At 44.1% G+C, this 24,915-nt stretch overlaps 1 protein-coding gene across 1 annotated transcript in view; it reads left to right on the forward strand.

The window, feature by feature from the left end:
- The window catches only part of vopp1b (VOPP1 WW domain binding protein b), a 91,105-nt gene that overhangs the window by 57,636 nt on the left and 8,554 nt on the right, over positions 1 to 24,915 (forward strand). Inside the window, exons 2-4 of the mRNA XM_078538570.1 lie at positions 3,257 to 3,315; positions 13,695 to 13,772; positions 14,648 to 14,799. Of these exons, the coding sequence (XP_078394696.1) occupies positions 3,257 to 3,315; positions 13,695 to 13,772; positions 14,648 to 14,799 (289 nt within the window). The remainder of the gene's footprint in view (positions 1 to 3,256; positions 3,316 to 13,694; positions 13,773 to 14,647; positions 14,800 to 24,915) is intronic.

The following is a 24,915-nucleotide window of genomic DNA, read 5'->3' on the forward strand; positions in this document are numbered from 1 at the left end:
AGGAAGTTATAGCACTTAGAAAATCTCAATGCAATCAGGCAGAGTCAGCATGGTTTTGTGAAAGGGAAAATCATGTTTAACTAATTTATTGGAGTTCTTTGAGGAAGTAACATGCAATATGGATAAAGGGGGATCTGTGGATGTGCTGTACTTAGATGTCCAGAAGGCATTTGACAAGGTGCACATCAAAGGCTACTACACAAAATAAAAGCTCATGATGTAGGGGGTAACATATCAGCATGGATAGAGGATTGGTTAGCTCACAGGAAACAGAGTAAGCATTAGTGGGTAATTTTTCGGGTTGGCAAGATGTGATGGAGTGCCATAGGGATCAGTGCTGGAGCCCCAACTAATTACAATTTACATTTGGCCCTGTCATCCAAGTCGTTGATGTATGGCTGCTGAATTAGCTGATCACACAAAGATAAGTAGGAAAGTAAGTTGTGAAGAGGACATAAGGAACCTGCAAAGGGATGTAAGTGGGTTAAGCGAGCGGGCAAAAATTTGGCAGATGGAGTATAATGTGGGAAAATGTGGACTTGTCCACTTTGGCAGGAAGAAGAGAAAAGCAGCATATTATTTAAATGGAGAGAGATTGCAGAACTGAGGTACAGAGACACCTGGGTGTTCTGGTCCATGAATTAGGAAAAGTTAGTATGCAGGTCCAGCAAGTGATTAGGAAGGCAGATGTAATGTTGTCATTTATTGCACGGCAATGGAATATAAAAGTAGGGATGTTTTTCTGTAGTTGTACAGGACGTTGGTGAGACTATATCTGGAGTACTGTCTACAGTTTTGGTCTCCTTATTTAAGAAAGGATATAAATGAGTTAGAAGCAGTTCAGAGAAGGTTCACTCAATTGATACCTAGGGTGGGGGTGTTATTTTGTGAGGAAGGGTTAGACATGCTGGACCTTGTATCCATTGAAGTTTAGAAGCTTGAGAGGTGATCTTATTGAAACATATAATCCTGAGGAGACTTGACAGTGTGGATGCGGAAAGGATGTTCGCCCTTGTGGGAGAGACTAGAACTAGGGGATACAGTTTAAAAATAAGGGGTCTCCCATTTAAGACGAAGATGAGGAGAAATTTTTTCTGAGGGTTGTGAATCTTTGGAACACACTTTCCCAGAGAGTGTTGGAGGCGGAGGTAGATTCTTGACTAACAAGGGAGTTGAAGGTAATTGGGGGGTTAGCAGAATGTGGAGTTGAGGCCACAATCCGATCAGCCATGATCTTATTGAATGGTGGAGCAGGCTCAAGGGGCCAAATGGCCTACTCTGATTTTGTATGTTTGTACATTTGTATGGAAAAGGAATGATTCCTAAAGGTAGTGAATTTATGTCAGGATTTCATACTTTCAACTTATGTTTTTCTTATCTGCCTTTCTTTTTTCTCTATCCCTCTTAATCCACTCTTTCACCAACAGCACCAATTTGCATTTATTTAGCGACTTTAATCCATAGCATCATCAAAGAAAATTTGGCACCAAACCACATAAGGAAATAATTGGATGTGATCAAAAGCTTGGTCAAAGTAGTAGGTTTTATGAAGCGTCTTTAAGATAGTGAGTTGGGGCTGGAATTTCAAAGCTTGGGGTTTAGACAGATGCAATTGGAGTGATTTAAATTGGTGTCCTATCACCCTTTGGCATCATCATCAGTTCACACTTCACACACACACAATTTTAAAACTAAAAGATCAGAGAAAAAGCCTTAATTAATGCTACAAGATTCACTGCTCCAGCAATTCTGGGCTATATTTTGAAACCCATCATTCATACAGGTACACACATGAGACAATAATTATTACTTATTGGGAGTGACATTTACTTTGGTTTCGAAATTCCACATTTTAATCGAGATCAAAGCTATTGCTTACAAGTTTTGCAAGTTCAACCCCCTATTTATGATTAATGCTATTAATGTTTTAACCAGTGTTGTCAACTCTGCCATTGAAAAAAAATCTTAGCAACTCTGTCATTGCAAAGGATACTGATTGAGTTTCAATGGACAGACTGCAGTATTAGACCCTGAAAATACTTGCAATACTCTTGGGAGAATAAAAATGCAATTTGATTTATTCAGTCACAACAAACCCATTGATTGTGAAATGTGACCCTCTGTCTAACCATGATAGAATTCTGAAATGTCATCCTCAAACTGCTGCTAAAAGTCTTGAAGTCCCAGCTAATAAAAACAGAATTTGACTTATTCACTGTAAGGTAGTAGTGTTGGTCACTGGCAAAAATAAGACTGCTCTGATGACATCACAGTGTCAGTGTATAGTGTGCAGAAAAAAGGCAGTGATCTTAACAGAAAGATGTGATCTGTGTGTAAGCGTTTTTTTTTAACTGGTAAACATTTGTCCTCCATTCAGGAGCAGGTGGGAGAGAAAAGGCAAACCAAGGTGAAAAGCTAGATGTGGGATTGGGACGAAGAGAGAGAAGAGTTAGGTCACTCCTCTAAACATATTTGAGAGAGAAAAAAGCACAAATATGTCATCACTAACATAAAAGCATTTGAAAACATTCCAGTGATGGCGGCTATGTTTTATGTTGGATAATCCTTCGATAACGACTACTGATGGGAGAGAAGCCATTAAATGATCTTTAAAATTAAATAAACCCTTTTATTAGTTTTAAAATAAAAAGGATGGTGGCCAGAGTGCTGAGATTGCAGATAAACAAGGGTGGGCAGGGAAAGGAGTTGCTGTCATGGCGTCAGACATTTTTACTTTTGATGCATTGCAGTGGGTGCTGCTGCAATTGGTGTGGAGAGTCACTTCCTGTATACAGAACCAAACATCTTCATTGTTAATATATCCTGGACACTTGATTAGACTGTTTGAAATGATATACATATGAAATAAATTTCTTAAACATCAGCCTTAACTGGAGGAGAAAGTGTAAATAATTTAACAAGTAGTAATGTATCTTTTCTTTTCTGGCAAGCTTTGAAATGCTGTTAGCATCTGATGAGTGAAGTACTTGATGTGGTTCCCACAGATCCATCAGATATCCTAATTGAGAGTGCATGAACAAACTTTATAATATGATGGGAGCTAAGGTTAATTGAAGTAATCTGTACTGGTAAATAAAAAATGTGAACTCTCTTAAAGGGCTCAGTAGAAAGAAGTATTTGTTGTGTTAAATCATAGGTTTTGGTGATTTAAGTGAATATACTTCTATGATTAATGACTGTCAAATGCTAACTTGCATAGTCCAACTTAACAGTGATGTTTTTGTTATTTCTTCAGAGTGTAGCAGCCAAAAAGTACTGCTGGTATGTGGATGCAGGATATCCCACTTACTTTATGTAAGTACACTTTAAGGAGTGGCTTAATAATGCATGTTCTGGAGCACACAACATATGTTGCTCTGTTAATGCTGCAAAGTGCAAAACTCACAAATGTACAATGTGAAGAGATCAACATCAGATTGGCCTGCTGCAATTAATTTGTTTCTCATCAATTCTGAACATTTTCACATGTCAATAACTTTACTTGCTTAAAACCTAATACATTTCTAAATTTTCCCAGATTTGATGAAAGGTCATCAACCTGAAACAGTAGCTCTGTTTCTTTCTCCGGAAACTGCCTGAAAGGCTGAGTATTTTCAGTATTTATTTCAGATTTCTAGCATCCGCAATATTTTGCTGTTGTATTAGAGCATATTGAGAGTTATTTTATGTTCAAGACAGGAAGATAAGTACATGAGAACAGGAGTTCGGCCATTTAGCCCCATATCCGTGTACTGTATTCAATGAGATCATGGTTGATCTGTGACTTTTTTTTATTCATTCATGAGATATGGGCTTTGCTGGCTGGGCCTGCATTCATTGCCCAGCCCTAGTTGCCCCTGAGAAGGTGGTGGTGAGCTGCCACCTTGAACTGCTGCAGTCCATGTGGTGTAGGTACACCCACAGTGCTGTTAGGAATGGAGTTCCAGGATTTTGACCCAGTGACAGTGGAGGAATGGCAATATTTTTCCAGGTAAGGATGGTGAGTGGTTTGGAGGGTAACTTCCAGGTGGTGGTGTCCCATGTGTCTGCTGCACTTGTCCCTCTAGATGGTAGTTGTTGTGAGTTTGGAATGTGCTGTCTAAGGAAGCTTGGTGAGTCCCTGCAATGTGTCTTGTAGATGGTACACACTGCTACCACTATGCATCGGTGTTGGAGGAAGTGAATGTTTGTGGATGGGGTGCCAATTAATCAGGATAAAAGAGCGCGAGGAGAGCGGCGGAGACACAGGATAAAAGAGCGTGAGTAGAGCGGCGGAGACTCAGGATAAAAGAGCGTGAGGAGAGCGGCGGAGACACAGGATAAAAGAGCATGAGGAGAGTGGCGGAGACACAGGATAAAAGAGCACGAGGAGAGCAGCGGAGACACAGGATAAAAGTGAAAAAGTGACATCACAGGAAAGCTGTGACCTGATTGGTTGGTAGGAAATCTGCACCAAATTTGAAAAAAAACACTGCAAAGCAATAAATTAATTAACTAAGTCGAGATGGCTGGGCAGGTGATGTGCTGTAGCTGTATGATGTGGCAGCTGGCAGATCCCATTGCGAGCCGCAGTGACCATATCTGCAGCAAGTGTTGGTTGCTGGAGGAACTCCCGCTCAGAATTGATGAACTGGAGTCCAAACTCCGGATGCTGCGGCACATCCGGGAGGGGGAGAGTTACCTGGATGCTTTGTTTCAGGAGGCGTCACACCCGGCAGATTAAGTACCTCAAATTCGGCCAGTGGTCAGGGTCAGCACGGTGTGACTGTAAGTGAGGCAGGTAGAGGGATCCTGTGTTCAGGAACAGAGGAGCCTCAGCTCTTGACCTTGTCCAACAGGTACGAGGTACTTGCGCCCTGTGTGGATGAGGAACAGGGCTGTAGGGAGGATGAGCTAGCTGACCAGGGCACCGTGGCACAGGAGGCCATTCAAGAGGGGGGAGCAAAAAAACAAGTGGTAGTTGTAGGGGATTCTTTAATTAGGGGAATTGATAGCATCCTTTGTAAGCAGGATCGAGAGTCCCGCATGGTATGTTGCCTGCCCGGTGCCAGGGTGAGGGACATCTCTGACCAGCTTGAAAGGATATTGGAGAGAGAGGGGGAGGATCCAGTTATTGTGGACCACACCGGGACAAATAACATAGGTAAGACTAGGAAAGAGGACCTGTTTAAGGATTATCAGGAACTAGGAAGTAAATTAAAGAACAGGTCCTCAAGGGTTATAATCTCTGGATTACTACTCGAGCCATGTGCAAATTGGCATAGGGAAGCGAGAATAAGGGAAGTAAACATGTGGTTAAAGGAGTGGTGTGGGAAAGAGGAGTTCCATTTTGTGGGGCACTGGCATCAGTATTGGAACAGGAGGGATCTGTACTGTTGGGACGGTCTGGACCTGAACTGATCTGGGACCAATGTTCTGGCGAAAGGGTAAATAGGGTGGTCAGCAGGACTTTAAACGAGAAAGTGGGGGAGAAGGGAAGAGTAAAACTCCAAGAAGTATGACTAATGGGAAACAAAGCAGCAGGTTAGCATGTGGGGGGGGGGTGGATTCAACTTCATGGAAAATTATGAAAAAACTGAAAAGAATGGAGAGCCCAGGAGAGGCTATTAATGTCTCCAGAACACACAATAGGACAGAGTGTTTGGAAAGGGCTAGGAATCTAACTTCAAGCACATCAGATAAAGGGACGACAATGAGAAGGGGGACAGGAAATACAGGACTGAAGGTGTTGTATCTGAATGCACGCAGTATACAAAATGAGGTAAATGAGCTTGTGGGACAGATTGAAATTGGCAGGTATGATATGGTGGGCATTACAGAGACATGGCTGCAGGCGGATCAGGACTGGGAGCGAAATATCCAAAGATATACATTCTATGGAAAAGATAGGCAGGTCGGCAGAGGGGGTGGGGTTGCTTTGTTAGTAAGAAATGAAATTAAATCGATAGCAAGAAATGACGTAGGGTCAGATGATATAGAATCTGTGTGGGTAGAGTTGAGGAACCGCAAAGGTAAAAAAACCATAATGGGAGTTATGTACAGGCCTCCGAACAGTAGTCAGGATGTGGAGCACAAGATACACCAGGAGATAGAAAAGGCGTGTAAGAAAAGCAAGGTTACAGTGATCATGGGGGATTTAAATATGTGCAGGTAGACTGGGAAAATCAGGTTGATAGTTGATCCCAAGAAAAGGAATTTGTGGAATGTCTACGAGATGGCTTTTTGGAGCAGCTTGTGGTGGAGCCCACTAGGGAACAGGCAATTCTAGATTTAGTGATGTGTAATGAGACATATTTGATAAGGGAGCTGAAGGTGAAGGAACCCTTAGGAGGAAGTGACCATAATATGATAGAATTTACCCTGCAATTTGAGAGAAAAAAGCTGGAATCAGATGTAATGGTATTACAGTTGAATAAAGGCAACTACAGAGGCATGAGGGAGGAGCTGGCCAGAATTGACTGGGAGATGAGCCTAGCAGGAAAGACAGTGGAACAGTAATGGCAGGAGTTTCTGGGAGTAATTTGGGAGACACAGCAAAAATTCATCCCCAAGAAGAAGGAGCATACTAAAAGGAGGACGAGGCAACCATGGCTGACAAGGGAAGTCAGGAACAGCATAAAAGCTAAAGAGAAAGCATACAATGCGGCGAAGAGCAGTGGGAAGCCTACAAAGACCAACAGAGGACAACTAAAAAAGAAATAAGGAGGGAGAAGATTAAATATGAGGGTAAACTAGCCAGTAATATAAAAGAAGATTGCAAGAATTATTTTAGATATATAAAGGGTAAGAGAGAGGCAAAAGTTGACATTGGGCCGCCGGAAGATGACGCTGGAGAAGTAGTAGTTGGGAACAAAGAAATGGCGGAGGAACTGAATAGGTACTTTGCATCAGTCTTCACGGTGGAAGACACGAGTAACATCCCCAAAGTTCAAGAGAGTTGGGGGCAGAAGTGAGTATGGTGGCCACTACCAAGGAGAAGGTGCTAGGAAAACTGAAAGGTCTAAAGGTGGATAAATCACCTGGACCAGATAGATTACACCCCAGAGTTCTGAAGGAGATAGCTGAAGAGATGATGGAGGCGTTAGTGGTGATCTTTCAGGAATCACTGGAGTCAGGGAGGGTTCCAGAGGACTGGAAAATCGCTAATGTAACTCCCCTGTTTAAGAAGGGAGTGAAGCAAAAGATGGGAAATTACAGGCCGATTGGCCTGACCTCGGTCATTGGTAAGATTTTAGAGTCCGTTATTAAGGATGAGATTTCAGAATACTTGGAAGTGCATGGTAAATAGGGCAAAGTCAGCACGGTTTCATCAAGGGGAGGTCATGCCTGACAAATCTGTTAGAATTCTTTGAGTAGACAAAGGAGAGCCAATGGATGTTATCTACTTGGACTTCCAGAAGGCCTTTGACAAGGTGCCGCACAGGAGGCTGCTCAGTAAGATAAGAGCCCATGGTGTTAGAGGCAAGGTATGGATAGAAGATTGGCTGTCTGGCAGGAGGCAGAGAGTGGGGATAAGGGGGTCCTTCTCATGATGGCAGTCGGTGACTAGTGGTATTCCGCAGGGACCACAACTTTTCACTTTATATATTAATGATCTAGATGAAGGAACTGAGGGCATTCTGTCTAAGTTTGCAGATGATACCAAGATAGGTGGAGGGACAGGTAGTATTGAGGAGGCGGGGAGACTGAAGAAGGATTTAGACAGGTTAGGAGAATGGGCAAAGTAGTGGCAGATGGAATACAACGTGGGGAAGTGTGATGTCATGCACTTTGGTAGGAAAAATAGAGGCATAGACTATTTTCTAAATGGGGAGAGAATTCAGAAATCTGGAGTGCAAAGGGACTTGGGAGTCCTAGTCCAGGATTCTCTTAAGGTTAACTTGCAGGTTGAGTCGGTAGATAGGAAGACAAATGCAATGTTGGCATTTATTTCGAGAGGACTAGACTATAAAAGCAGGGATGTGCTTCTGAGGCTACATAAGGCTCTGGTCAGACCACATTTAGAATATTGTGAGCAATTTTGGGCCCCATATCTCAGAAAGGATGTGCTGCCCCTGGAGAGGGTCCAGAGGAGGTTCACAAGAGCGATCCCAGGAATGAAATGCTTAACATATGAGGAACTTTTGAGGACTCTGGGTCTATACTCGATGGAGTTTAGAAGGATGAGGGGGGATCTGATTGAAACTTACAGAATACTGAAAGGCCTGGATAGAGTGGACGTGGGGAAGATGTTTCCATTAGTAGGAGAGACTAGGACCCGAGGGCACAGCCTCAGAGTAAAGGGAAAACCATTTAGAACAGAGATGAGGAGAAACTTCTTTAGCCAGAGAATGGTGAATCTATGGAATTAATTGCCACAGAAGGCTGTGGAGGCCAGGTCATTGAGTGTATTTAAGACCGAGATAGATAGGTTCTTGATTGGTATGGGGAACAAAGGTTACAGGGAGAAGGCGGGAGAATGGGGTTGAGAAACTTATCAGCCATGATTGAATGGCGGAGCAGACTCAATGGGCCGAATGGCCTAATTTCTGCTCCTCTATCTTATGGTCTTATTGGCTGCTTTGTCCTGGATGGTGTCAAGGTTCCTGAGGGTTGTGGGAGCTGCACTCATCCAGGTAAGTGGGGAATATTCCATTGCACAGCTGACTTGTATCTTGTAGATGGTGGGCAGGCTTTGGGGAGTCAGGAGGAGAGTTACTCGCTGCAGAATTCCTAACCTCTTACCTGCTCTTGAAGCCACAGTATTTGTCTGGCTAGTACATTTCAGTTTCTGGTAAATGATAACCCATGGGATGTTGATAGTGGGGCATTCAGTGATGGTAATGCCATTGAATGTCAAGGGGTGGTGGTCTTTGCCTGGCACTTGTGTGGCACAAATGCTACTTGCCCTTGTCAACCCAAGCCTGGATATTGTCCAGATCTTGCTGCATTTAGACATGGGTTTCTTCAGTATCTGAGGAGCTGCGAATGGTGCTGAATATTGTGCAGTCATCAGCAAATATCACTACTTCTGACCTTATGATGGAAGGGATACCATTGATAAAGCAGCTGAAGATGGTTGGCCTAGGACACTACCCTGAGGAACTCCTGCAGTGATGCTCTGGAACTGAGATGATTGACCTACAACAACCACAGTCATCTTCCTTTGTGCTAGGTATGACTCCACCCAGCGGAGAGTTTCCCCCCCCACCCTCGTTTCCCATTGACTCCAGTTTTGTTAGGGCTACTTGATGCTACACTCTGTCAAATGCTGCCTTGATGTCAAAGGCAGTCGCACTCACTTCACCTCTGTAGTTGAGCTTTTTTAACAATGTTTGAACTAAGGCTGTAATGAGGTCAGGAGCTGAGTGGCCCTGGCGGAACCCAAACTGAGTCTCGGTGAGTAGGTTATTGCTAAGCAAATGCTGCTGGGTAGCACTATTGATGACCCGTGACATCATTTTACTAATGATCAAGAGTAGATTGATGGCGTGGTAATTGGCTGGGTTGGATTTGTCCTGTTCTTTGTGTACAGGACATGAATGGGCAATTTTCCTCATTGTTGGGTAGATATCAGTGTTGTAGCTGTACTTGAGCAGCTTGGCTAGGGGTGCGGCAAGTTCTGGAGCACAAGCCTTAAGCGCTATTACCGGAATATTTTCAGGTCCCATAGCCTTTGCACTATCCAGTGCCTTCAGCCGTTTCTTGATATCATGTGGAGTGAATCGAATTGACTGAAGACTGGCATCTATGATGCTGGGGACTTCCGGAGGTGGCCGAGGTGGATCATCCACTTGGCACTTCTGGCTGAAGATTGTTGCAAATGCTTCAGCCTTATCTTTCTCCCTGATGTGCGGGCACCCCCACCATTGAGGATGGGGATATTTATGGAGCCGCCGCCTCCAGTGAGTTGTTTAATTGTCTACTACCATTCATGGATGTGGTAGGGCTGCAGAGTTTAGATCTGATCCGTTGGTTGTGGAATCATTTAGCTCCATCTATCATTTGCTGCTTATGCTGTTTGGCATGCAAATAGTCCTGTTTTACAGCTTCACCAGGTTGACACCTCATTTTTAGGTATGCCTGGTGCTGTTCCTGACATGCCCTCCTGCAGTCTTCGTTGAATCAGGTTTGATCCCCTGGCTTGGTGGTAATGGTAGAGTGGAGGATATCCTGGGCCATGATGTTACAGATTGTGGTTGAGTACAATTCTGCTGCTGATGTCCCACAGTGCTTAATGGCTGCCAGTCTTGAGTTGCAAGGTCTGTAGCGGCCCACAACAGGATGGAGGGTATCCTCAGCTTGAAAGCAGGACTTTGTCTCCACAAGGACTGTGCGATGGTCATTCCTACTGATTCTGTCATGGACAGATGCATCTGTGACAGGCAGGTTGGTGAGGATGAGGTCAAGCATGTTTTTCCCTCTTGTTAGTTCCCTCACCACCTGCCGCAGACCCATTCGAGCAGCTATATCCTTTACGAATCAGCCAGCTCGGTCTGTAGTGGTGCTACCAAGTCACTCTTGGTGATGGACATTGAAGCCCCCACCCAGAGTACATTCTGCGCCCTTGCTACCCTTGGTGCTTCCTCCAAGTAGTGTTTAGGAGGAGTACTGATCAGCTGAGGGAGGGCAGTATGTGGCAGGAGGCTTCCTTGCCCATGTTTGACCTGATGCCATAAAACTTTATGGGGTTCTGAGTCATTGTTGAGGACTCCCAGGGCAACTCCCTCCTGTATGTATACCAATGTGCCATCACCTCTGCTGGGTCTGTCCTGCTGGTGGGACAGGATGTCTCAGGGATGGTAATGGTGGTGTCTGTGGCATTATCTGTAAAGTATTATTCCGTGAATATAACTATCTCAGGCTTGACTAGTCTGTGAGTCAGTTCTTCCAATTTTGGCACTCGCTCCCAGATGTTATTAAGGAGGAATTTGCTGAGTCGCTGGTTGCTGAGTTTGCAGTTGTTGTTTCCGGTGCCTAGGTTGAAGTCAGGTGGTCCTTCCGGTTTTGTTCCTTATAGACATGTTAGCCATTTTAACAGTTTGATACAACTGAGCCACTTGCTAGGCCAGAGGGCATTGCTGTGGAGTTACATGTAGGCCAGACCAGACGGGAGATTTTCTTCCATAGGGGTTTTATGGCAGTTGACAATAGGTTTTAATCTGGACTTTTAATTCCAGATTTTTATTGAATTTGGGTTTCGCCATCTGCTGTGGTGGGATTCGAACCCAGATCCCTAGAGCATTACCTTGGGTGTCTGGATTACTAGTCCAGTGACAATATCATGACGCCACCACCTCCCCGGTGGTTTCTATTTCTGGTAGCTATAAGGAATTTGGACATCTTCACTATTGTTATGAGTAGATGTGGCACAAACCTGACAACAATTGAGCATGTAGTGGCACTAAAATAATATAATTCAGAGATTTTAAGGTTAATTTGTGTGGAAAACTTAAATCTTTCACCTGTATACTAAGCAGCACTTCCCTGCTTGCTGCATTAAGGCATGTTGGTGAGACAGAGTAGAAAGCGATTCACTAATGGTGAAGCTATGCTATGCTGTATCTTTGAGTTGCTGCTGGTGGAGTGAAATTTAGACATTTTCACTCCCTACCCACTGTCATGGACAAAACACTCATCTCCCTGAAAATAATGTGCTGCACTAACTGAATAGGTATCTGTTCCATATCTTCAGCCCCAACAGGACTAGGGGTCAAAATATTTTTTCTCAAGCTACTCTTGAGATTCCATCGAGGGCTACTTTTTGATTTTCAGGGGCTACTTTAGTTTTCAAGGGCTGCTTTTTTATTCTCACAAACTCTTCTATTAGGTGATGCAGTCATGTAGTAATGTTACCTTCTGGATTTGAGTTGATTTTTTTCAAAGTTTCATTCTATAGATAGATAAGGCAGCAAAAAAAGCAAAAATCTATTAAATATTTTAATTTGGAATCTATAAATAGTGTTTTTGTTAATTTGTTATAAATAAATCTCCCTTATTTAGTTTTTGCACATTTGTAATTGCACAAACTTGTCAATGAATAAAAAAACTAGGACACAGTCCAATTTTGTCTTCACTCACTGTTTTGGCATTGACCTGGAGGGAATCAACCCACAATTGTTAGACTTTATAACACAGGGAAACGATGAACAAGACCTTTTGTATATTTTTGTTTATAACGTGAGCCTTAAATTTGGTAGAAAAATGAAGAAAAACTAAGCCGGTTACGGTCAGTCAAGGGGTAGATGGATGGTGGACATCACTACCACAGATAAACTCTCCAGGAGATTATGGATATTAATTTTTTGAAAAAAACTCCCCATCCTGGAAACTCGGTGAGGTGGGAATAAATAAGACCAACTTTAAGCTAGGGTGAAGAAAAAGTCGCCAATATTCTCTAATATATGTATATAAAATGAAAGTTGGCGGGGGGAGAGAGGGGTTTAGGGAGAGGGGGAAAGAAAAGGATTGATTATGTTTAGATGGTAAACATTAGAGCGGTGGCAGAAGCCAGGGTGAGATGTCGAGGTGCTGCCAACCGACTCATGACTGCATTAGAGCCACTCCTGCCCTCAGTGATTGACAGCTTGGCGGACCACACCAACCCGCAGGTGGGAGGGGTGGCCTAACTGATAATAGACAAAAATGTGACAGAACTACCTACACCCTAATGCCCCTTAACTGTAGCCACTGCAGTTGGATAATCTGGATCTATCTGATTATTGCTATTTTTTCAATAAGGCGTTAATGGCTTTGCTTTTGATGCTGATATGGTCCTTCATTCCCAGCTTCCCTTTCTGTGCAGCATTGAGGGACTTGCTGCACTCCAGTGGGTGGAGCAAAGGGGGTGGGGCACCACAGCTGTTCTGGTGCTCAGGCTCCTGTGATGTCACTCACTTTCCCGCTGCTATTCCAGGCTCTTTCTCTCCCACATTTGCTACTGATGAGCTCACTAGTGAGATGCAATTGATTGGATCAATATGAAGTTCGGGAGAGAAACAGCATGTGATTGGAGGAGCAGCTCTCAGATTCGGTCACTTCCAAATACTTCTCTCTCATTAGTCGCCCCTATGGTTGAATTTTCCTCAGCTTCTTGAGGTTTTCAAGGGGGATTTTGCCCATTGCCCCCCACCCCCCGCCACTTTTTTGAACCCTAATCAGGACGCTTCATAGACAAGGAATTACCTTTTAAAGTGCAGTCACAGTTTTTATGTAGCTAAATGTGGTTACTGAGTTGCACACAGTAAAATCACACAAGCTGCAAATTAAATGAATGGTCAATTAATCTGGTGGTTAAGGGAAGAATATTGTTCCATAGTGCGCCCCCACTGTATGGAATAGTTTTATGGAATCTTTTCTCTACTCATCTAATAGGACACTGGTGCAGCTTTTGTTTAATGCCTTGTGTTGAAAGATTGCATTGCCAACAATGCACCACTCTTTCAGCACTGCATTTGTTGTCAGTTTATACAAGTTCTCCAATCCTGAAGTAGAATTTGAACCCAAAACCTTCGTACTCGAGTCCAAGAGAGCTAACAGCTGAACAAAGCTGATACTTAGAGGAAGTGAGATGACAAGATACTTTGGGCTGAGGTCAACTGCATTTATCCAAATTATAAGGACTCAATAGGGCCAAAGGGTAACGATGCGGATGTACAGACTGATGGTGCCATCACATTGACCAATATACCTGACACAATGTGCTTCTTTCATAGTTGTCGTGCATATGAGGACTGTTGTGGTACAAGATGTTGTATGCGGGCATTCTCTATTCAACGATTATGGTATTTTTGGTGAGTAGCTATTATGTACATTAAATAAGCTAGGAGCTTTGGGGACAGGTAGGAAACTATATATCAATGCCCTTAGATGTTGTCTGTCTTCAATTTTCTGGTACGATATGGAAATGATTACTTACACTTCTTTGCATATATGGCCATGTTTAATCTCAGGTACTTTCTATATTTAAGCTGTATGCAGTGAAGCCCATCTGGAACAACTCAGCTATAGTTCAGGTTTACTCAAACTAATGTTTACAGGCTGTTTATAAATTTTCATTGAACTTTTTAAATCTGCAAACTAGAGTTAGACTTCTGGCTGATTTATACTTTTATCTTCTGGCAAGTACACATAATGCAGATCTTTTGAGTGAAAGAAAGAAGTTAGATGTGTTTGACATTGTGGACCGGAATGGCTAAGATTGAAAGCGTGTGCTGTTTTCACTAAAAATTAATAGGTGGAAAGTCAAAGCAATATCCGCTCTTTACTCACGGAGGTCCTTGCCAAGAATGTGATTTGGTTTGGAACCAGTGGCGTACCCCAGATTTAATTTTATACCTTCATATTAAGTTTTATTTCAATGTGGCCCTACACCTGCCTCTCCTCCCCTCTTACCTTTCCCACCTACTGTCTTTAGAAGCTATTTCGAACCTTTATAAAAGCTAAAATCATAGCTGCAGTTTCTTCCCCCCAATCATAATTAAAAATACAAAGTATCAAAGCAAATACAATAGCATAGCTTAGCTTATCCCCCTTTTTTTTTACAATAGCAACTATTTCCTAAACTTACTGTTCTACTCCTGAACAAAAATAACGTTGGGTGAAATGAGCAAAGATGGTGATACTAGCTTATATGTATGATTCTTCATCTGTTTATCTCTTCCTACAGGTTTCTCTTGATGATGGGGGTCCTGTTTTGTTGTGGCGCTGGTTTCTTTATCCGGAGACGATTGCATCCTCCTCAACTGACTGATGACCCTCCATTTACAGTGGGTTTCACCAGGCAACCTGTCAACACAACTGGATGTCAGACCACAGGAAGTATGTATCACATAGCTCAAATTCCAGGTCTAGGTGGCTGAAATTACAGAGAACACTTTTATATAAGTTTTGCAATATTTTAGAGGTTTATGTCCAACATAATATTACTTGAACAGTGAAATAATTATATGATTCAAAGTCCTAACATTGTTGAGTCTCCCTTGCCCAACCAGTTCAGTAAGCTTTTAGATACGCACTACAAGGCTGAAAAAATACAATTAAAGTAATGAGTTTGCTCAAATTCTGAGGGGAATTGATTTATTACTTCAATATTAACCAGAAAATACTGAAATAAATACCAACTAATAATATCAAAAACTGTTCACTATTCTTTCTGACTTCTATCCCCCACATCTGGTCTCACCTCTGACACATGTCAGGAGCTCACCACCTTCTTGAGGGAATCCACTTGGTCATTACTGCCTCCTGCCCTCCCTAACTCAAGCTCTCACTTTGCTGTTTCTCCACTTCCTGCCCTCACAAACTCATTACCTCTACGGAGTCCACTACCTGACCCTTTGTACCTCTTCCAGTCCAACTCTGACAAGTCAAATGCCTCTTCTTGACTCCACACTCTGCAATATTTTGTTGAACTCTCGCTCTCATTGGGCATTGTGCACACCTTTTTAAGAAATGCTGTTATCAGCCCTTCCCAAACTCAACCTTTTCACTTTGTCTAACTGCTTTCTCATCTCCAATCTCGCAAAGGTCTTTAAATACATTGTTGCAACTCCACTCTCCCAGCGTTTCACTTTAAAGTCTTGAATCTAATTTGAGACCTGTCTACATTTACAGAGACTGCCCTGGTCAAAATCACTAAGACCTCGTCTACTCTACGATCTCTCTGCACCTTTGACATTGTTGACAGATTCATTTTCTTCCATTGTCTTCCTTTGTCATGGATTTTCATGACACTGAACTCTGTGTCCTACTGCTCCAACCTTGGTCCACCTCCTTCATATTGTCTACAGTAGGATCTTCATGCCTCTAACTGCCAGGCCATCAACCTGCCATGCAGGTCACTCAGGTATGCCATGTGATGGGCAACATTGGCTTTCTGCTTCATCTTGAGTTGGCTTTTTCAGCCCAAATGCAAAAATTAAATTTGAATTGAATTCCAGTTTTCCAGCCAATCAAAAGCCTAAAATGTAAAGATTGATATGGTTGCATTGTATTTGTGACCAAGTCTATCTTTAACGTGTTTTTTGATGTCTAGATGGGATGATCTGCTTGTCATAAGTATACATGCCTGCAGTAACTGGACAGTTGTTTTGTGATTCTCAGGGAAGGGTAACATTTTCTTTTGAAGCTGTTCTATTTCCGTTTTTTTTGTGCAGTAACTACTTTTATAAATCACGTGCTACTGGCTAGGTGATTTATTCAAGTTGTAATATTGGTCTCTGGACAAATCACATGCAGATTATTGAGAAATGACAGTAAATGTTCTGGGTAATACTACTGGTGTGCCATAAAATACAACTAATTTCAGCGAGCCTGAGGAATAAGTCAGGATTCTCGTGGTTTTTGTGCTTTGTGAAATGTAGTTTTGTATAAATATTTTCGTTCAAAAAATTAGTGGGTAAAATCTCCCTTAAAATGGCATTAGTACCTACACCACAGGCGCTGCAGCGGTTCAAGAAGGCAGCTCACCATCACCTTCTCAAGAGCAACTAGGGATGGGCAATAAATGTTGGTCCAGCCAGCATTTGTGAATGAATAAAAAATCTGAAATCTCAATCTTGCATTGAAAAGAAAATCAAATTTTCTTTCGCAAGCTCAGATTTTTTTGACATTTATTGATATTTGTACAGTAAAGCTAAGTTGACATGCATGTTCACTTGTCACTTTGTGGTTTGTTTATATCTTGCTGATAATGTTTGCCGATGGGCAAAAGTAGCTTGACATCGAGAGGATTCTTCAGTGGAAAAGGCATAAAATAGAAACTAGTATTTATATGAAGCTTATGGACTCTGTCCAGCAGCAGGCAGATATCGTGCAGGAACATTTCTGTAGATTTGAAAGCCAAGAGTCACAGGCTAAGGACCAGAACATAAGCTGACTATAAGGAAATTGTAAGATAGAAGAAGAGTCATCAGGACTCGAAACGTTAACTCTGTCCTTCTCTCCACAGATGCTGTCAGACCTGCTGAGTTTTTCTAGCAATTTTTGTTTTAGTTGTATAAGGAAATTGTTTTGCCTGGGGATAACAGGACTTGCAGAAAGAAGATCGTGTTGTCAGGACTTTACTGTGGCTTTGGCTAGGAAATAGATTTATCATCATCAATGCCTCAACCCTCAATTTTTAAAACTAAACATTTATTAAAAAAATAGTTGGAAAGCATTCCTGTCACATTTCCTCAGATGCTTAATTTGGAATTTCTTTCCTAGAAAATTGAATGCGTTCCATTTTACCCTTTAACTATTTTAGTGGACCCAAGAGCCACCAAAGAAATAACAACAAAAAATTCAGCCCATCATGCTTGTTGCTTTAATTTATATTTATCTCTTAACATGTTAAGAACACAATACTCACCTCACAGTGCTAAGGCCTAGGCTTTACCATCCGAATGCAAAGATGACCAATTTATTTTGATTGTCATTGATGTAATGGGAGAACCTATGTCCAAATGTATTGTTTTATTTTATTCATGGGATGTGGGCTTTGTTGGCTGGGATGACATTTATTGCCCATTCCTAGTTGCCCTTGGGAAGGTGGTGGTGAGCTGCCTTCTTGAACCACTGCAGTCCATGTGGTGTAGGTACACCCACAGTGTTGTTAGGAAGGAAATTTCACGACTTTCACTCAATGACAGTGAAGGAACGGTGATATATTTCCAAGTCAGGGTGGTGAGTGACTTGGAGGGGAGCTTCCAGGTGGTGGTGTTCCCATCTATCTGTTGCTTTTGCCCATCTAGATGGTAGTGGCCCTGGGTTTGGAAGGTGCTGTCGAAGGAGCCTAGGTAAATTCCTGCAGTGCATCTTTTAGATGACACGCACTGCTGCTACTGTGCGTCGGTGGTGGAGGCAGTGAATGTTTGTGGATGTGGTGCTAATGAAGCGGGCTGCTTTGTCCTGGACAGTGTCAAGCTTCTTGAGTGTTGTGGGAGCTGCACTCATCCAGGCAAGTGGGGAGTATTCCATTACACTCCTGACTTGTGCCTTGTAGATGGTGGACAGGCTTTGGGGAGTCAGGGGGTGAGCTACTTGTTACAAGATTCCTAGCCTCTGACCAGCTCTTGTAGCCATAGTATTTATATGGCTAGTCCAGTTCAGTTTCTAGTCAGCGGTAACCCCAGGATGCCAATAGTGGGGGATTCAGTGTTGGTACAGCCATTGAACGTCAAGGGATGATGGTTAGATTCTCTCTTGTTGGAAATGGTCATTGTCTGGCACTTGTGTGGCACAAATGTTACTTGCCACTTGTAAGCCCAAGTCGGGATATCGTCCAGTTCTTGCTGCATTTGGACATGGACTGCTTCATTATTTGAGAAGTTGTGAATGGTGCTGAACAATGTGCAGTCATCAGCGAACACCCCCACTTCTGACGTTATGATTGAAGGAAGGTCACTGATGAGGCAGCTGAAGTCACTACCCTAAGGAACTCCTGCAGCGACGTCCTGGAGCTGAGATGACTAACCTCCAACAACCACAACCATCTTCCTTTGTGCTAGGTATGGCTCCAACCAGTGGAGAGTTTTCCTCTCATTCCCATTAACCCCAGTTTTGCTCGGGCTCCTTGATGCCACACTTGGTCACATGCTACCTTGATGTCGAGGGCAGTCACTCTCACCTCACCTTGGGAGTTCAGCTCTTACGTCCATGTTTGAACCAAGGCTGTAATGAGATCAGGAGCTGAGTGGCCCTGGTGGAACTCAAACTGGGCGTCAGTGAGCAGGTTATTGTTAAGGAAGTGCTACTTGGTAGCACTGTTAATGAACCCTTCCATTACTTTACTGTTGATGGAGAGCAGATTGATGGGGCGGTAACTGACCGGGTTGGATTTGTCCTGCTTTTTGTGTACAGGACATACCTGGGCAATTTTCCACAAAGCCGGGTAGATGCCGGTGTTGTAACTGTACTGGAACAGCTTGGCTGGGGGTGCGGCAAGTTTTGGAACACAATCTTCAGTACTATTGCTGGAACATTGTCAGGTCCCATAGCCTTTGCACTATCCAGTGCCTTCAGCTGTTTCTTGATATCACGTGGAGTGAATTGAATTGGCTGAAGACCGGCATTTGTGATGCTGGGGACCTCTGGAGGAGGTCGAGATGGATCATCCACTGAACACTTCTGGCTGAAGATTGTAACAAATGCTTCAGTCTTATCTTTTGCACTGATGTACTGGGCTCCCCCCTCATTGAGGATGAGGATATTTGTGGAGCAGCCTCCTCCAGTGAGTTGTTTAATTGTCCACTACCATCCACTGCAGAGCGTTGATTGTGGGATTGCTTAGCTCTGTCTATCACTTGCTGCTTATGCTGTTTGGCACACACATAGTCCTGTGTTATAGCTTCACTAGCTTGACACCTCATTTTAGGTATGCCTGGTGCTGCTCCTGGCATGCCCTCCTGCACTCTTCATTGAACAAGGGTTGATCCCCTGGCTTGATGGTAATGGTAGAGTGGGGGATCTGTCAGGCCATGAGGTTACAGATTTGTGTTTGAGTAGAATTCTGCCGCTGCTGATGGCCCACAGCGCCTCATGGATGCCCAGTTTTGAGTTGCTAGATCTGTTTGAAATCTGTCCCACTTAGCATGGTGGTAGCCTCTACAACAACTCCTACCGATACTGTCATGGACAGATGCACCTATGGAAGGCAGGTTGATGAGCATGAGGCCAAGTATGTTTCCTCCTCTTGTTGGTTCCCTAACCACCTGCCCCAGATCTAGTCTAGCAGCTATGTCCTTTAGGAATCGGCCAGCCCGGTCAGTAGTTGAAGTCCCCCACCCAGAGTACATTCTGCGTCCTTGCCACCCTCAGTGCTTCCTCCAAGTGGTGTTCAACATGGAGGAGTACTGATTCATCAGCTGAGGGAGGGCAGCACTTGGCAGGAGGTTTCCTTGCCCATGTTTGACCTGATGCCATGAGACTTCGAAGTTGAGGACTCCCAGGGCAACTCCCTCCTTTAGGAACTGTTTACCCCTGACTGTTTACCACTATGCCTCCACCTCTGCTAGGTCTGGTGGAACACGACTTATCCAGGGATGGTGATGGTGGTGTCTGAGACATTATCTGTAAGATATGATTCTGCAGCCCTCCCAGTTTTGGCACTAGCCTCTAGATGTTAGTAAGGAGGACGTTACAGGGTCACAGGGCTGAGTTGTGGTTTTCAGTGCCTATGTCGATGCCGGGTGGTTTTTTTAAATGCCTTTTTTGATAGGACTTGCTAGACCATTTTTGATAGGACTTACTAGGCCATTTCAGAGGGCATTTAAGATGGAGTCACATGTAGGCCAGACCAGATAGGGATGGCGGATTTCCTTCCAGATGGGATCGACAATGGTTTCATGGTCATCATTAGATTTTTAATTCCAGATTTTTTACTGAATTCAAATTCCACCATCTGCCGTGGCAGGATTTGAGCCCTAGTCCTCAGAGCAGCATTACCTTGCATCTCTGGATTACTAGTCCAGCGACAATACCATTAAGTCATCACTTTCCCTGTTATCACTTAAAAAAAACCTGCACACACTTGTCCAACAGAAGGCGCTGGTGAGAAGTGACTGAAGCATTCTGGGAGAAGTCACCGCAGCCACCGCAACTCAGGAGGTAATCGAGGAGAAGGACTGTTGCACTCAATAGGAGGAAGAGCATCCAACAGAGGGCCCTGGTGAGAAGTGACTGAAGCATTCTGGGAGAAGTCACCGCAGTCACCGCGACTCAGGAGGTAATCGAGGAGAAGGACTCTTGCACTCAACAGGAGGAAGAGCATCCAACAGAGGGTGCTGGTGAGAAGTGACTGAAGCATTCTGGGAGAAGTCACCGCAGCCACCGCGACCCAGGAGGGGATCGAGGAGAAGGACTCTTGCACTCAACAGGAGGAAGAGCATCCAACAGAGGGTGCTGGTGAGAAGTGACTGAAGCATTCTGGGAGAAGTCACCGCAGACACCGTGACTCAGGAGGGAATTGAGGAGGACCCACTGTCAAAGAACGGAATAGCCCCAAACATTACATTGCTGTAGTGTTTCCATTCCCCCCCTCCTCCTCAAACCTAAAAAAAAAGAGAGAGAGGAAGAGGCAGTGCCTTCAGGAGTGCACCAGACCTGTGAGGGACACTCTTCTGAAAGTGGATTTTAAAGAAAAAGTAGCTGATTGGTGAGTAAGTCCTGGGAGCAGACTCGGAGGGAGGAGCACCGGAGCGGTGAGTATAAATCTAGCTTACCTCGGGATTTGCGGCCTTGTCTCCAGGGAGCAGACTTGGAGGGAGGAGCACCAGAGCTGTGACTTCAGGGCACAGAGTAACTGAAGCCAAAACTGAAAAAGTGACATCACAGGAAAGCTGTGACCTGATTGGTTGGTAGGAACCAAATTTGAAAATAAAAACTGCAACGCTAATTAATAAATTAATTATCTAAGTCGAGATGGCTGGGCAGGTGATGTGCCTTAGCTGTATGATGTGGGAGCTGGCAGATCCCATTGCGAGCCGCAGTGACCACATCTGCAGCAAGTGTTGGTTGCTGGAGGAACTCCGGCTCAGAATTGATGAGCTGGAGTCTGAGCTCCGGATGCTGTGGCACATCCGGGAGGGGGAGAGTTACCTGGACGCTTTGTTTCAGGAGGCGGTCACACCCGGTAGATTAAGTACCTCAAATTCGGTCAGGGTCAGCAGGGTGTGACTGCAAGTGAGGCAGGTAGAGGGATCCTGTGTTCAGGAACAGAGGAGCCTCAGCTCTTGACCTTGTCCAACAGGTGCAAGGTACTTGCTCCCTGTGTGGATGAGGAACAGGGCTGTAGGGAGGATGAGCTAGCTGACCAGGGCACCGTGGCACAGGAGGCCATTCAAGAGGGGGGAGCAAAAAAACAAGTGGTAGTTGTAGGGGATTCTTTAATTAGGGGAATTGATAGCATCCTTTGTAAGCAGGATCGAGAGTCCCGCATGGTATGTTGCCTGCCCGGTGCCAGGGTGAGGGACATCTCTGACCAGCTTGAAAGGATATTGGAGAGAGAGGGGGAGGATCCAGTTGTTGTGGACCACACCGGGACAAATAACATAGGTAAGACTAGGAAAGAGGACCTGTTTAAGGATTATCAGGAACTAGGAAGTAAATTAAAGAACAGGTCCTCAAGGGTTATAATCTCCGGATTACTACTCGAGCCACGTGCAAATTGGCATAGGGAAGCGAGAATAAGGGAAGTAAACATGTGGCTAAAGGAGTGGTGCAGGAAAGAGGGGTTCCATTTTGTGGGGCACTGGCATCAGTATTGGAACAGGAGGGATCTGTACCGCTGGGAAGGTCTGCACCTGAACCGATTTGGGACCAATGTTCTGGCGAAAAGGGTAAATAGGGTGGTCAACAGGACTTTAAACGAGAAAGTGGGGGAGAAGGGAAGAGTAAAACTCCAAGAAGTATGACTAATGGGAAACAAAGCAGCAGGTTAGCATGTGGTGGGGGGGGGTGGATTCAACTTCATGGAAAATTATGAAAAAACTGAAAAGAATGGAGAGCCCAGGAGAGGCTATTAATGTCTCCAGAACACACAATAGGACAGAGTGTTTGGAAAGGGCTAGGAATCTAACTTCAAGCACACCAGATAAAGGGACGACAATGAGAAGGGGGACAGGAAATACAGGACTGAAGGTGTTGTATCTGAATGCACGCAGTATACGAAATAAGGTAAATGAGCTTGTGGCGCAGATTGAAATTGGCAGGTATGATGTGGTGGGCATCATGGAGATATGGCTGCAGGCGGATCAGGACTGGGTGCTAAATATCCAAGGATATACATTCTATGGAAAAGATAGGCAGGTCGGCAGAGGGGGTGGGGTTGCTTTGTTAGTAAGAAATGAAATTAAATCGATAGCAAGAAATGACGTAGGGTCAGATGATATAGAATCTGTGTGGGTAGAGTTGAGGAACCGCAAAGGTGAAAAAACCATAATGGGAGTTATGTACAGGCCTCCGAACAGTAGTCAGGATGTGGGGCACAAGATACACCAGGAGATAGAAAAGGCGTGTAAGAAAAGCAAGGTTACAGTGATCATGGGGGATTTCAATGTGCAGGTAGACTGGGAAAATCAGGTTGGTAGTTGATCCCAAGAAAAGGAATTTGTGGAATGTCTACGAGATGGCTTTTTGGAGCAGCTTGTGGTGGAGCCCACTAGGGAACAGGTAATTCTAGATTTAGTGATGTGTAATGAGACAGATTTGATAAGGGAGCTGAAGGTGAAGGAACCCTTAGGAGGAAGTGACCATAATATGATAGAATTTACCCTGCAATTTGTGAGGAAAAAGCTGGAATCAGATGTAATGGTATTACAGTTGAATAAAGGCAACTACAGAGGCATGAGGGAGGAGCTGGGAGATGAGCCTAGCAGGAAAGACAGTGGAACAGCAATGGCAGGAGTTTCTGGGAGTAATTTGGAAGACAGCGAAAATTCATCCCTGGGAAGAAGAAGCATACTAAAGGGGGGACGAGGCAACCATGGCTGACAAGGGAAGCCAGGGACAGCATAAAAGCTTAAGAGAAACCATACAATGCGGTGAAGAGCAGTGGGAAGCCAGGGGATTGGGAAGCCTACAAAGACCAACAGAGGATAACTAAAAAAGAAATAAGGGAGAAGATTAAATATGAGGGTAAACTAGCCAGTAATATAAAAGAAGATTGCAAGAGTTTTTTTTATTTTATATAAAGTGTAAGAGAGAGGCAAAAGTGGACATTGGGCCGCTGGAAAATGATGCTGGAGATGTAGTAGTGGGGAACAAAGAAATGGCGGAGGAACTGAATAGGTACTTTGCGTCAGTCTTCACGGTGGAAGACACGAGTAACATCCCCAAAGTTCAAGAGAGTCGGGGGGCAGAGGTGAGTATGGTGGCCATTACCAAGGAGAAAGTGCTAGGAAAACTGAAAGGTCTGAAGGTGGATAAATCACCTGGACCAGATGGATTACACCCCAGAGTTCTGAAGGAGATAGCTGAAGAGGTAGTGGAGGCGATAGTGGTGATCTTTCAGGAATCACTAGAGTCAGGGAGGGTCCCAGAGGACTGGAAAATCACTAATGTAACCCCCCCTGTTTAAGAAGGGAATGAGGCAAAAGACAGGAAATTACAGGCCGATTAGCCTGACCTCAGTTGTTCATAAGATTTTAGAGTCCATTATTAAGGATGAGATTTCAGAATACTTGGAAGTGCATGATAAAATCGGGCAAAGTCAGCATGGTTTCATCAAGGGGAGGTCATGCCTGACAAATCTGTTAGAATTCTTTGAGGAGGTAACGAGTAGGTTAGACAAGAGAGCCAATGGATGTTATCTACTTGGACTTCCAGAAGGCCTTTGACAAGGTGCCGCACAGGAGGCTGCTCAGTAAGATAAGAGCCCATGGTGTTAGAGGCAAGGTACTATCATGGATAGAAGATTGACTGTCTGGCAGGAGGCAGAGAGTGGTGATAAGGGGGTCCTTCTCAGGATGGTGGCCGGTTACTAGTGGAGTTCCGCAGGGGTCAGTGTTGGGACCACAACTTTTCACTTTATACATTAATGATCTAGATGAAGGAACTGAGGGCATCCTGGCTAAGTTTGCAGATGATACAAAGATAGGTGGAGGGACAGGTAGTATTGAGGAGGCGGGGAGGCTGCAGAAGGATTTGGACAGGTTAGGAGGATGGTCAAAGAAGTGGCAGATGGAATACAACGTGGGGAAGTGTGAGGCCATGCACTTTGGTAGGAAGAATAGAGGCATAGACTATTTTCTAAATGGGGAGAGAATTCAGAAATCTGGAGTGCAAAGGGACTTGGTAGTGCTAGTCCAGGATTCTCTTAAGGTTAACTTGCAGGATGAGTCGGTAGTTAGGAAGGCAAATGCAATGTTGGCATTTATTTCGAGGACTAGAATATAAAAGCAGGGATGTGCTGCTGAGGCTTTATAAGGCTCTGGTCAGACCACATTTAGAATATTG

Source organism: Cetorhinus maximus, chromosome 3 (genome assembly GCF_964194155.1).
Source record: "Cetorhinus maximus chromosome 3, sCetMax3.hap1.1, whole genome shotgun sequence".
In the NCBI taxonomy this organism is placed as follows: Eukaryota; Metazoa; Chordata; class Chondrichthyes; order Lamniformes; family Cetorhinidae; genus Cetorhinus; species Cetorhinus maximus.